Genomic DNA, 13,885 nt, shown 5'->3' with positions numbered 1-13,885 from the left:
AGTTTTAGAGAGGGTACATTTTTTTAAACTAATGATAACTTGCCTAACTAGCCCCTTCAAGGCAGAATTTCAGGTGTGTAATCTTGTAAAGGAAAACACTGCATTCTTCAATTTGCAATCAATCTCACAGTGAAAATGTAGTGAATGAAGTGAATAACATACATACAGGCAGCTTATCATATTCTGCATCTGATGATGAGGGAGAGACAGTAGCACCGGGACTGGATGATGATAGCCTTAAGGTACTGGAAGGAAAGTTGGCATCTGGCACAAAAAGAACCTGGGAATGGGAAAGAGGGACTGAGCAGACAAGTAGACAAGCCCCTACCTTGTTTCCAGAGAGGTCACCCTGCGCACACCACCGTGCTTGCTGCATAATGAAGACCTAGTTGGCCTTCATGGAATTCATAAACAGCATGAAGTCCCTCATTTGTAAACAATATCAACAATAGTGCACAGGGTACTGAACATACCTCTAAACAGTGAAGGAGATCACAAAAGAGGAGAATAGGAGAGTGAATACTATTGGCAAGCTATGTGAAGCAATAAGGTCCAAGTGAAGCTTTAAATCAATACGAACCAGATAGGCAGGAGAGAAGAGCCTTTCAGGAATGAGGATGAATACAAGGTTGAAGGTCTGCAGCCTGCAATCCTGGAGGCCACAAATGTTTCTGATTCACAATTTTTGACTTTGGAGTATTTACACAGACTTTACCCACTGAGCACTCCTAATATGGAAATGCTTCAAATGCATCAAACTATTTCAGATGTTACAGCATTTTAGATTTCATATTTTTTGACTTGTAGATTATGCTGCAGATGATAAGCCCGCGACAGATGGGAATAAAGGAGCGAGATGCAGGCACGGTTCTAAATGTAATAACTGTGTCAGGTAAAAAGGGAACAAATCTAGGTTTGCTACTTCTAGCAGGCCTTCAGCCTCAAATTAATAAGGTATTTGGATGATGAACTAGACAAAGTAATAACTATAATAATCCTTTCTCTTCCACTTGTGTCTGGTTTATATAAAACTACTCCTGCAAGTTGTATAAAGTCTCCTTTTGAAAAATATACTAGTTTCCAAAATACTATTAGGATATTGCCTTACAATGTTCTTTTAATTAGACTAATACACTTTTGGCATACATCAAATATTATCTTAAAATGATGTTTAATGTTATAAAAGTGAATTCAGAGTTTTTCATGAAACAATTGATCTCAAACCAATACTGCTTTTTTAGTATCTCCCCAGTTTCCAGTTAAATCTTTAGTTTAACTTTAGTTATTTAAACCCCATTCAAGCAGATTATCAAGCCAATCTCTAGAAAGAATCTCAAATTTTCTGTGACCAGAGCAAACTAATCCATAGCTTTGATTTATAAAATCTATTGAGATGCAAGATATTTACCCACCCAGGTACCAAAATGAAGTATTTAAAAATCCTTGAAAACAAAAAGTTATCTACAGGTTTAAAGTTTTAAAGCCCTTCAACCTATTTACACTTCTCAATTCCTTGTCTTTGCCAGAAATAACAGGAAAAAAATCCAGTATATTTGGGTCTAGAACAATTATTAGCAGTATATAAGTTCTATTAGTTCTTTTAGTACAGAGGCTAAAAAGGATACATGAGAACTTGTTGGCCAACTTCTCATATTAGGAAACTGAGATCCAAAAAGAGAAGTGAGCTTCCATTTCTAGTGGGGATTTCTTTGTTTTGTTTTTTCAATAACCAGCATAGTAAACATTTCAAAATAGTCCTTTGCATGTGTTAGCTACTGGCCTTGTTGGTTCAGTATGAATCAACTATTTTGTTTATTGTCATACTATAATGATCACCCCTCAAAGTATTTTATTAATATAATCTCTAGCTGGATTAGATAAATACTGTGGATCCACCATACCAAATTATAAATAGGCCTAACAATGAAGACATTAACACCTATTTCATGGAGATAAAATGTATACATTTTTGAAAGGTTTTATTTAAGATTTTTCTCTCTAACTATCAAGTAATGAAGTATACTAATTTCTCCTTTTCATGAGACCTTAAGTATGATAAACACTAAGTGGCCAATTTGTGGCACTGCTATCTTCACATGCTATCCTTAAAAGAAATGCACAAGACAGTATCATCAATGGAACCTAAATATGACCAAGGCAGCCATGCACTTCTACGGATGAGACTGGATATTAGCCTTCAGCTAAGTGATTTCAATGACTGAGACATTTAAATTTATGGACTGGATAAAATTTTAGAATAAAAATTCTAAAATGTCTTATTACGTAAAAGCTACTCAAACGTTTTACTCAAAGTGAAGTATTAATTATATTGTTTGTCAATTTCAATCCACTGAACAAATCTGGTACTAAAAACTTACAATAAAACTGGGGTAGTTAGTTTTTGATTGAGACAAGGATGGCATTTTCTTTTCCTAATTTAAAATACAATGATGACTGTAAGTCACTTCAGAGGAGTAGGCTAAACTGTAACTTACAATTCCAAACTGAGTTTTGTAAGAATATCTGTGTCGTAAATAAAAAGAAGTATGACATTACTTCAGAATTGTTCTTACTGCTATAGGAAATACCTTCAATTAAGTTAATAGTAGTGATAATGAACTGTGTTAATCATTTGTGAAGTATTAATCTCTCAACAGTTTATAACTACTAAGAGGATTTTACAATTCTTGGCTCTAAGGGAAATAAAAGATGGAATCAACATACATTCTCACTGATAATAAAACTGTAATGCTAATAGTAAGGCATTAGTAGGCATTTTATATGACAACAAAAGATAAATGCAAAATGTCTAAGGTAATATTAACCAGGAAAGTAGTTACCTGGCCTGGAACAATAGTATGTGTGAAAAGTTTATTCAATTCCACTAATTTGTTTGGAGTGATGTTAAACTTCAGTGCTATGGAGTTTAGTGTGTCCTGACTTCCAGCCTAGAACAATCAAACAAACAAGATTTAGTACATAAAGCAGAAAAATATCCTCTTTCCAGGAAATATTAACCTATCACAATACAAGTGAATGAATAGTTCCATCTACATCACATGTACTATGCAAAAGAGGGAATAAGCTTTTAGTTCTTAATAAAACCATATAAAAGAAGTCTTAAATACAATTCATTTCTGGGCTCCCTCATCTTCAAATTTTACTGTCTGTTAGTAGATGTCTAATTTTCCCTTTGGAACAACTCTAAATAGAAAGGAACAGATATAACACCCTTTCCACCCACAGGGAAACAGAGCTACAATTTTTCTCTCCAATTTTTCTATCCATTTTCCTTCACTTCATTAAATAATCAATGCTGCCCAATGGCTTGTTCTTCAGTGTTCCCTGTGCTCAGAAGTGCAAGACACAGATACTACTGAAGTCATTAACAAGTAAATACAGGAGAGGGCAAGTCCTTCTGAAAGAAATTCAGATTTGCTATCCAACATTGTTCTCTGTATCTAGGTCCTGGTGGCTCATGTCTGTAATCCTTGCTATTCAGAAGACTGAAGATCTGAAGACTGAGGTGAAACTGTGGGACTTTTATCTTCAATAACCAGCAAAAAGCTGTAACTGGAGGTCTGACTAAGTGATAGAGCATTAGTTTTGAGTATAAAAGCCAAGAGAGAGAAAGAGAGAGAGGCTCTGACTTCAAGCCCCAGTACCATAATTTAAAAAATTATGTTCTCTGCCATCAAAATATTAAGTGTCTATGGCCACATTATATTCCATGTGTATACTTCCACTTCCTTCTATACTTGAAGAGAATTAGGAAGAGAGGTAAGTAAGAAGAAACTTCACGGTAAAAAGGCTCAACCCAGGGCTGGGAATATGGCTTTGCGGTAGCGTGTTTGCTTAACATGCATGAAGCCCTGGGTTTTATTCCTCAGTACTACATAAACAGAAAATGCCAGAAGTAGCTCAAGTGGTAGAGTGCTAGCCTTGAGCAAAAGAAGCTCAGGGACAGTGCCCAGGCCCTGAGTTCAAGCCCCAGGACTGGGGGGAAAACACAGACACAAAAAAAACAAAAACCTAAACAACAACAGAAAGCTCAAGTCACATCCATCTTCAGGATGATCTAGAGTCTCACAGGATGGAATGTAGGATGGAAGTCACTGTGAAGAGTAGCATGAGGAGCTCCCATCTCTGGCCCTAAGTTGAAACTATTGGCTGACCCTGTATGCAGAACTGGCTCCAGCATCTAGGCCTTGACTGTGTAGAGATTTGAGGAGATAGATGAAGGAGAATGTAGACTGATTGAAGGTAGAGATATTAGAACAGAATTATAAACCCACTATCCTCAGACTCAAAATGACAACAGCATTTCATTTCTTCTTAGAAGTTAAAGGGACTATTCAGCAACATTATTTCATAGAGAATTAAACAATAAAACATTGATCTATCACTCAGTAGTCACTTTATGCAAAGTCTAAGATAAATAAGATATCCTGGATTCCAGGAGCCCTTGTTATAATGAGAAAGGTAAGTACAGAACACACAGTATGTCGTTCTTGTAATGGATGCATATATACAGCACTCATATTTATTTAACAATCTGGAGCTCTATACCCAAGAAGATGCCAGAGGTATAGTAAGAAAGTAGTCACTTTCTTTTTTTTTTTTTTTTTTTTTATTGATCGTGGAGCTTGAACTCTGGGCTTGGGCACTGTCCCTGCACTCTTCAGCTCAAGGCGAGCGCTCTACCGCTTGAGCCACAGCGCCACTTCCTGTTTTCTAGTGGTTTACTGGAGATAAGAGTCTCATGGACTTTCCTGCCCAGGCTGGCTTTGAACCACGATCCTCAGATCTCAGCCTCCTGAGTAGCTAGGATTACAGGTGTGAGCCACTAATGCCCAGATCAGTAGTTACTTTCATATTAAAGTCATAGTCATCAGTTAGTTTGGAAGCCCTAGCAGAGGAGCAGAGTTACTAGAATACCCTTGAAAGAAAATGTCTTCTCTATTAAGAAAGATCATCTTCCTCAACCCAGCTTCAGATAAGGGAAGTGGACACCTGTCTAGCCAGCCAGAACAATCCACACACTACACACTATTAGACTATTAGTGATCAGTGCAGTGTGTTTGTGTACCAGATCATCCTCCTATCCATCCTTTGAAGTTGTTGGTTAATGAAAGTTTTCCCAGAGAGAAGACATAAAGGGAAAAGAAATGGCTTAGAACAGGTCTTAAAAGTCTTCATTATTTGATGGGTTCACAAGAACAATAGAGCTACCAGGCAAAGTTAAGTCAAGGAGAAGCATTCTGCTTACATGATGTAGTTGTAACAACATTCATAAAATCTTGTTTATACTTACAGTGTATTCCATGGTACCATGGGGCTTCTGAACCACCATCTTCTTCTCTTTTTTGTCATGTGTTTTGTTTTGATTGTCATCTGAAGAATAAATTTTATGTAAATGAACAATTTCATTTTCAGCAAATGAAGACAAAGTCTAATATCAAACGAACAAAATAGTATTAATAGAAAAATGGACTAATGACAAAAACAGAGTAATAATTAAAGCATGACTACCAGAATAAATTATTAATGTTAACTGTAATTCAATAGTATAAACAATGAGTTGATACCATGTCCTTATTAAAATAATAGTTTAAATGTTAACATGCATTAATGAAGTTACAGAAAATATTAATAATCACTATATAAATGATGCATAATTTAAATTTTTTAGCTCAACCTGTTAGAGAAAATATAGCTTGACATATTAATCTAGCTATCAAAAACCATATGAATGGGTTGGAGATGTGGCTCAAGTGATAGAACACCTGCCCTGAGTTCAAACTCCAGAATGGAGAGAGATCAGGAGAGGTGAAAGAAAACCATGGAGATATGCTAGAATGGATAAAAAATTAAGTAACAAGAAGAATATCAAATTGAATTAAAAGTAAAACAAAGGTGCTCCAACTTGAATATGAACAGAAAATTGCAAATTAAAATCACCTAGTAATCTGACAAAATCTGAAAGCTGGGTATTTTAATGCTGATAGTGTGAACTGCTACTAGGAATGCAAAATGATTCAGTCATTCAAGAAGAGAAAATCTATACAGCCTGTGTATCTTTGAGCAGTTTAACTCACCATTACACATCCTCATGAGGATGGTATTCATTTTACACCTAAGTCATTGTCTTGTACAATGTCATCACCATATCCTCTACACCGTGAGGGAGAGATAGACTGTAAGTAAAATATGGTAGCTTTGCTTTGGGAATCCAGGAAACAATTAGAAATAACAAGCTTGTGAGACACAACATCAGTGTAAATCATGAAAAACAGAATGAGATGTGCAAAACAATATTATTTCTGTCTAGCTAAAATTGGCATGAATAAGACAAACCTTTTTAAGGACACAAAAATAAAAGCCTATCACTTTTGGCACAAAACTACGGAATGGGAGGGAAATGGACCTGTGTAGGGGTGAGAATAAAAGGAAGCTAATGAATAAGAAACTAGGAGCTCAGCTTAACCCAGTGAAGACATACCACGATCTGACAAGGGGCACAAAGAGAGGGAAAGGGGGTGGGGGGAAAATTGAGACATAGAGAGACACAGAAAGAGAGGAAATGAAAGATAAGAAGAAACATGAAGGTAGTTCATTTCAGAAAGGATTCATCTGGCTTTTAAATATTGCCTTTACATTACTTAAAAATCAAGAAGAAATGATGAAGAAGCTGCAGCAAGAGTACATTCTAGTCATCTGTTCAGGTCAGATACTTTTACACAACCAAAGAAACCCTGAAAGTTCATTGAGAGTGTCTCTACCTATTGGGAGCCACCTCTAAATTAGGTTAGGAATTGGCCTAATGATAAGTTTTAGATCTCCAGATAAGATTCTACACAATCCGTGTTCCAAAACTCCAACTGGAACATTGTATAGATCTTATAATAGATACAGAAACTGTACAGCCTCGTTCTTGACAGGTAAACAATAAAATCTGAACAGCACTCTTCCTTTCAAGGATCATGATAACGCAGCATTTGTTTACATGGAAGATGGGATACCCCAGGCTGACATTCCCAGACACTTTCTTCCAAAAGTTCTTGTTGGCTTTAATTAAAGGCTGTTCATTTCTTTTGGTATCTCATGGTACTTTCTATGTGTATAGTTGGCCATCTTAAGTTCTATGCTCAGAAAAGCCTTTTTATATAGGTGATTCCTATTGTCAGATACCAAGCCATGTGTCTTTATTCTTATCTGTGGCAGCTGTTGGCCCACACTTTTCCATAAACTATGGAGTTATCTCTGGTGCCAATGGGAAGTGCTACTATAAGCTACTAATTTGTAAGTGTTTAATTATATCCAGGTACCAAAAAAAACCCAGCAAATACAAAACACGTTGTTTCATTTTTCAGGATGATGTTGATAGCAACAGCTCTTCTTAACTGAGCTAAGTACAAAATTAAATTAATTAATTTCCAATGGCACAGATGAATAGGCTAGAAAAATAGAAAACATGGATGTAAATATTGCTTAAAAGCCTTCTCTCTATGGTCTAAGATTTTGACATTGTTGAAGTAAAGACCAAGATGTCCCCATCTCTTATGCTCTTGGGCTGTAACATGAGCCCCAGGACATAAGGTTGAATAAACTTCCCAAAACAGATCAATGAGCCTGACATACTTGATTGTGGGCAATAATTTTCACTGAGATAACAACCCATTGGGCAAATCATCTGCACCTGTCAAACCCACAAACGAGCACTGTGTTTTGCAGTTGACTAAACAGAGAAAACAGAAAGTAATGGCCAGATTCTGAGGATCAAACTTAATTACCTCAGTATCACTGTACAACAAAGTAAACTGTCATACTGCTTCCTAAATCGTTATTACAATGAGCTGTAAAGATGGACAGCTATGTAATTCCATGGCTGAAATCCTTTATGTCTTTTCCAAAATAGGTTCTATAGCACATAAAAAAGCCCTGGAGAGATGTATGGCCCTGAAAGAATTAGAGGCCTGAGCAGTCTCAAGAAGACTGCTTGGCTGCATTTCAAGATGGGGCTCCAAATCCAATCGGGTTGAGGACCCACTACCGACCCTAAAGATACAACTGTCTCCCAATGACATGGAGGTCATCACTTCCAGCCTCTGGCCCTTTATACTTCCTCATCTTCCCATTGCTTTGCAGAACTTAAAAGTAAATGATGTAGAAGACTCGAAGCCAGAGGGGAAAGCTGGCTACTAAAGTGTTGCTCAAAAACTACTCAGAACAAAGCAACTGAGCCTCTCACCTGCCTCATGTATGAAATGAAATCCTGAGAGTTAGTAATTTCCCCAGTCCAATAAGGCACTACTTGAACAAATAAATTGTTCCTAGAGCAATGAAATACTGGTCCTTTAGACTAGCCCATCTTGTTTTGCTAACTCCTGAAATGGGAAATGGAATTGAGAATAGAAACCAAGTGTCTGTAATGATCTCATGTCAGATAGACCTTGGTACCCTGCCCACAAGTTCTACAACTTCCCTTTCCACCCAGAAACCAGCCAAGATCACCCAGAACTCAAAGTTCTTGGCTCTTGAAACTGACCAGATGACATATACACGTTTATTGAAGAAAGATTTTTCTCTCCCAGGCACTGGGCTAAAAATAGATGATATATAAGCAGTATGGTTTCTGGCTATAAAGAAATCCTTTGTAATGGTAAGCTTGAATCTTGGATAAGGATACAACTTCCAAGAATAAGTTGTGAGAGGATATCTGAGGTTTGAGAATAAAAACTAAGAAGGTTGAGCAAGTGAGACCTCACCTCAAAAAAAGTTAAGTGAGAGCTCATCTCAAAAAAGCAAGGCACTAGTAGCTCACACCTGTAATCCTAACTACTCAGGAGGCTGAGATAAGAGGATCTCGGTTCAAAGCCAGCCCAGACAGGAAAGTCTGTGAGACTCTTATCTACAATAAATAACCAGAAAAGCCAGACCTGAAGCTGTGGCTCAAGTGGTAGAGTGCTTTGAAACAAAGTGCATTGAAAACAAAGCTCAGGGATAGTTCCCAGGTCTGAAGAGAGAAGGAGGGGAAGAGAAGGGACATGAGAGGGAGGGAAGGAGAGGGGAGGTACGGAGAGGGGAGAGGGGGGAGAGAGAAAGACAGAGAGAGAGAGAGAGAGAGAGTAGGGATATATCTCAAGTGGTAAAGCATTGTATAGCACTTGCCCTGGATTCAATTACCAGTACTGCAAAAAAAGTCTTAAGTACTAAAAGGAAAGTAATGAAGTTTTGATTATTAGTAGATAAAACTGTCTACCTAACACTACCACACGTAGTTAAAAAATCATAAAATTGTTCAGTAAACTGATGGAAGCTTAGATAAAAGCAGACATAAAATTCTCTCACATAGGAAATCTTACAGGCCTTCCTTTGATTATCATGCAAACTTGGGTAAGTGACTTAGATAAGAGTCTACTAATGTACAAAAATAGAGGGCTGACTGGAATCTCAAAGTATATTTACCACGAAGATTAGGCAAGGCAATTCAGAAGAGTGAAATACAATGAGAGAAGATAAGGGGTTAAGAAGACAAGGATTACCATTAAATGAAATTGGGTGACCTGCTTTCACTATATTTGATGTCGGTATAATTTGTGGAGGAGATGGGGAAAAACAAGTCGTTTAAGGATACAGGTGGACCCGATGCAACTATGAGAAGTACAAGTTGTCATGTCGAAAACGAACTTTACAACTTTGGTCGGGGGGGGGGGGGTTCGGGGGGGCTGGGAAGGGATGTGAAGGGTAAACAAAGGAGGAGGCTGCAATGCTTGATAAGAAATGTACTCATTATCTTGCCCATGTAATTGTAACCCCTCTGTACAGTATGTTCACAAAAAAGAATAATAAAAATTTAAAAAAAAGAAATTGGGTGAACATCTGAAGAAAAATTTATATCACTCTGGAATTCATACAGACAGGTTGGGTGCTGCAGCATGTGCCTGCAGTCCTAACTACTCAGGAGTTGAGGCAAGAGGATCACTTGAGGTCAGAAGTCACCCTGGGAACACAATGAGACTGTTGCTTTTAGAGTAAAAAAAAGTATAATAAAATCTAAAGCCATATGTTTCTCTGAACAAAATATAGGATTATTTACATAGTGAGATAACATTTTCTCCAGGTGATATAAATTTCTCAAAATATTGCCCAGACTGTAAGACACACATATAAAATTAAAATGTTTAATGTTAGTTAGCATCTGAAGAGCCACTTCTAGAAAACCTAGAACGAAAATGAAAAACAAAGGCAGGTCAAGGAAGAATGAACTCATATTTTATCATCCGACACAAATGGGGGTGCTATGTAGTACACATTGCTTCTGTTCTTTCAAGCATGTCACTAACAATGCATTTTCATGCTATTTGATATTACTTAATATTATTACTATTTGACCAAAAAAATTAGTCATTCTAAACTAAATTATACAATTCAAGCGCTTCAAGAGCAGGAAGTTGTTTGTCTTATGGAAAATTTTACAGGGAGCAGATTCTCCTGTACCTCTGGGATCAATGACCTAAACCAGAGGCCTGTTAGTTTATTCTGAGAGTAATTGTTGTTTTGTTAACATTTGATGTGTTAGCCATAGACCTGTAAGTGTTTTGAACATGATTATACATATGACCAGGTCTAGTAGTAATCCGAGAAGCTAATACCCTTAAGTAGTTAAACTTCAACTTATCATCATTCAAATTATAGCTCAAGTGAAAAGGAAACTCTCTTTATAGATACTTCTTCTACATTAAGAAACAACAATGTTCATGGAGAAATGTGAGAGAATGCTTAAAGTTTTACTTAAATTTGCTTTATTATCCTTTCAGAAAGGAGAATGTTGCCCAAGGCTTCATTTAAGCATTGGTGCCAAAGAGGGCTGGGCTGGGCATGAATCCCTGCTCCACACTGACCAGTAGTAGATTTGTCAAATTACTAAGCTTCTCTGTTTTTGTGAAATAGGCTGATACTTCCTGTCATAAATCGTGAGTCAAGAGGAAGTAAAGCATCATGCCCAAGGGGACACTCATCTAACAGATGTGCCTTCTCTCCCTCATACCTGATGTTGCTTCTCCTCCCTTTCCAACCTCTTCAAAGCGCTTTTCAAAATCTCCTTTTCTCCTGATAAGTGGATCAAGGACTTTATTGGGTACATGTAAACTTTAGAAGAAAATATAAGAAATAAAAAGGGAACTCTACATGAACCAAAATTGTATAGAGCTACTTGGGCTTGATCCATTTGGGCTGCTAGTTGGTAGTTTATAAACAATGGATATTTATCTTCCAGAGCTCTGGAGAGTAGAAGATGCAAGATCAAGCTGCTAGAAAATTAGTCTGCTAAGACTCCTGGTGGTGCACACAGGCTGTGTCCTCACATGGTAGAAGGAAATGGTGTCTCATTTATAAGGGCACTAATCCAACCATAAGGGCTTCATCATCAGGGCCTACTGACATCCCAAAAGCCAGATTTCCTACCACTACCTTGAAGATGAGCACTTCAACATATGAACTGGAATGAGGACCACAAATCACTCATTTGAAAAAACATGAATATGATGAAAACAACAAATTACTCATGTTACCTCTGTCAGAAAGATCCAATAACTTGACAATGTTTACATTATACGTACTTCCAGCTTTGGTCCTCTATGCTATTTTTAATTTGTATATGAATGAATTTTTAAATAACCATGGAATCATAATATATAGCTACTATCATTCTACTTTTCCAATGTAATAATATCTTGTGAAAACTTGCCATGTCATGAGCTGCTCTTCAAGATCATATTACAATAGGATACTGTGATTTCTTTATCTGTCATGTACATTATTTTTAGTTTCCTGTTATTTTAAACAATGTAATGTTTGTAAGTAAATCTTTTAGCATGCTTGTGACTGTTGCTGAGAGTGAACTTCTACAGAAAGAATTGAGAGCTCATGCCTGTAATCTTCAGTACTACAAAAGCTGAGATCTGAGAACCTTGGCTCAAAACCAGCCTAGGCAGAAAAGTCCATGAGACTTCTACCTCCAATTAACCAGCAAAAAGCTGAAAGAAAGCCAGGTGAGGGTGGCTCAAGCCTGTAATCCTAGCTACTCAGGAGGCTGAGATCTGTAGATCGTGGTTCAAAGCCAGCCCAGGCAGGAAAGTGCGTGAGACTCTTATCTCCAATAAACCACTAGAAAAACAGAAATGGTGCTGTGGCTCAAGCAGTAGAGCACTCGCCTTGAGCTGAAGAGCTGAGGAAATGTGCCCAAGCCCAGAGTTCAAGCCCCATGCCGACCCAAAAAAAAAAAAAAAAAGCTGAAAGGGCAGATACGGCTCAGTTGGTAGAGCATCAGCAAAAAGCCAGAGCTGGAGGCTTTGATTCAAGTTCCAGTATCATAACAACAACAAAAATTGTTAGGAAGGAAGGAAGGCAGGAAGGAAAGAAGGGAGGGAGGGAGGGAGGAAAGGAGGGAGGGACAGTAAAAGCTGTTGAGCCAAAGGTTATCTAAAAAAAAGCAAGTTCTTGATAAAAACAGCCAACTGCACTCTAAAAAGCTTTAGCCACATTACACTCTACCATGAATGTAGTTGCTGTGGTTTGAATATCTATGGGTCCCCAAATTCATATGCTGAAATTCTCTCTCCCAACACTATGGTATTAAGAGATGGAAACTTGGGGAGGTATCCAGATAGAACCCTCAAGAATAAGCTTAATGCTTTTTTTTTTATTGTGAAAACACCATACAGAGGGGTTATAATTACATGGACAAGATAATGAGTACATTTCTTATCAAGCATTGTTGTCTCCTCCTTTGTTTCCCCTTTCCATCCCTTCCCACCTTCCCCCCATTCTCCTCCCCCCCCAAAGTTGTAAAGTTCTTTTTCGACATAACAACTTACACATCTTATTGTTGCAATGGGTCCACCTGTATCCCTATTTAAACGATTTGTTTTTTCCCTTCCCCTCCACAAATTATACCAACATCAAATACAGTGAGAGCATGTGTTATACCATGGGGGAGGAACATACATAGCAACAAAGAAATAATCTTATAAATATGTTAGAAACAATCACAAGAAAGAAAAAACATTTGAGTCCTTATCTTGGGGTTCATTTCACCTAACATCAACTTATCTGACCTTTTCTGCTTGTCTCAGACATATACTAGTTATTGCAAATAAGGGAAACCATGGGACCTATGTTTCTTTGGGCTTGGCATACTTCACTTAATATAATTTTTTCCAAGTCTTTCCATTTCCTAACAAATGGGGCAATGTCATTCTTTCTGATGGCGGCATAGAACTCCATTGTGTATATAATATATACCACTTTTTCTTGATCCATTCATCGACTGAGGGGCATCTGGGTTGGTTTCATATCTTAGCTGTGGTAAATAATGCTGTGATAAACACAGTTGTGCTGGTAGCTTTAGTATGGTCTTGTTTGTGAATATTTGGGTAAATGCCCAAAAGTGGGATTGCTGGGTCACAGGGGAGCTCTACGTGAAGCATTTTGAGGAACCTCCATACTGCTTTCCAAAGTGGTTGAACAAGTTTACACTCCCAAAAGAGCACCAAGGCTGGGACATGGACCAAGTGGCAGAGCAAGCGCAAGGCCCTGAGTTCAAACCCCAATACCACCTCCCCTCACATACACACACAAGAGAGAGCCTCAAAACAGACTTTTGCTCACCTCTTCCTATATGAGGTTACAGTGACCAGACTGGTCTCTGAGGAAGTAGGTCACAACAAGATCTGAATTAACCAAGACTTTGGTCTGGGACTTTTCAGCTACCAAAACTGTGAGAAATTTGTGTTGCTTATTAAGCTACTGTATGGTAGTCTTCTATAGCAGCTCAAGTTGATTGAGATACAATTGGGGTAGCTTACCCTTGTACCATTATCCA

The 13,885-nt window shown here is 37.7% G+C and overlaps 1 protein-coding gene across 4 annotated transcripts in view; it reads right to left on the bottom strand.

Annotated features, from left to right (window-relative positions):
• Ncoa7 (nuclear receptor coactivator 7) overlaps positions 1-13,885 on the bottom strand; it is a 116,515-nt gene that overhangs the window by 39,249 nt on the left and 63,381 nt on the right. For 3 of the 4 annotated variants that reach the window (XM_042685313.1, XM_042685398.1, XM_042685471.1), the window contains 3 exons: positions 5,315-5,394; positions 2,841-2,948; positions 167-280 (listed from right to left, as the gene is read on the bottom strand). In XM_042685313.1, coding sequence (XP_042541247.1) covers positions 167-280; positions 2,841-2,948; positions 5,315-5,394 — 302 coding nt within the window. The remainder of the gene's footprint in view (positions 1-166; positions 281-2,840; positions 2,949-5,314; positions 5,395-13,885) is intronic. The other variant, XM_042685535.1, reaches the window with a different exon arrangement.

Source organism: Dipodomys spectabilis, unplaced genomic scaffold, assembly GCF_019054845.1.
Source record: "Dipodomys spectabilis isolate Male_0828 unplaced genomic scaffold, ASM1905484v1 ptg000001l, whole genome shotgun sequence".
In the NCBI taxonomy this organism is placed as follows: Eukaryota; Metazoa; Chordata; class Mammalia; order Rodentia; family Heteromyidae; genus Dipodomys; species Dipodomys spectabilis.
This window is presented reverse-complemented; position numbering and strand designations above follow the sequence as displayed.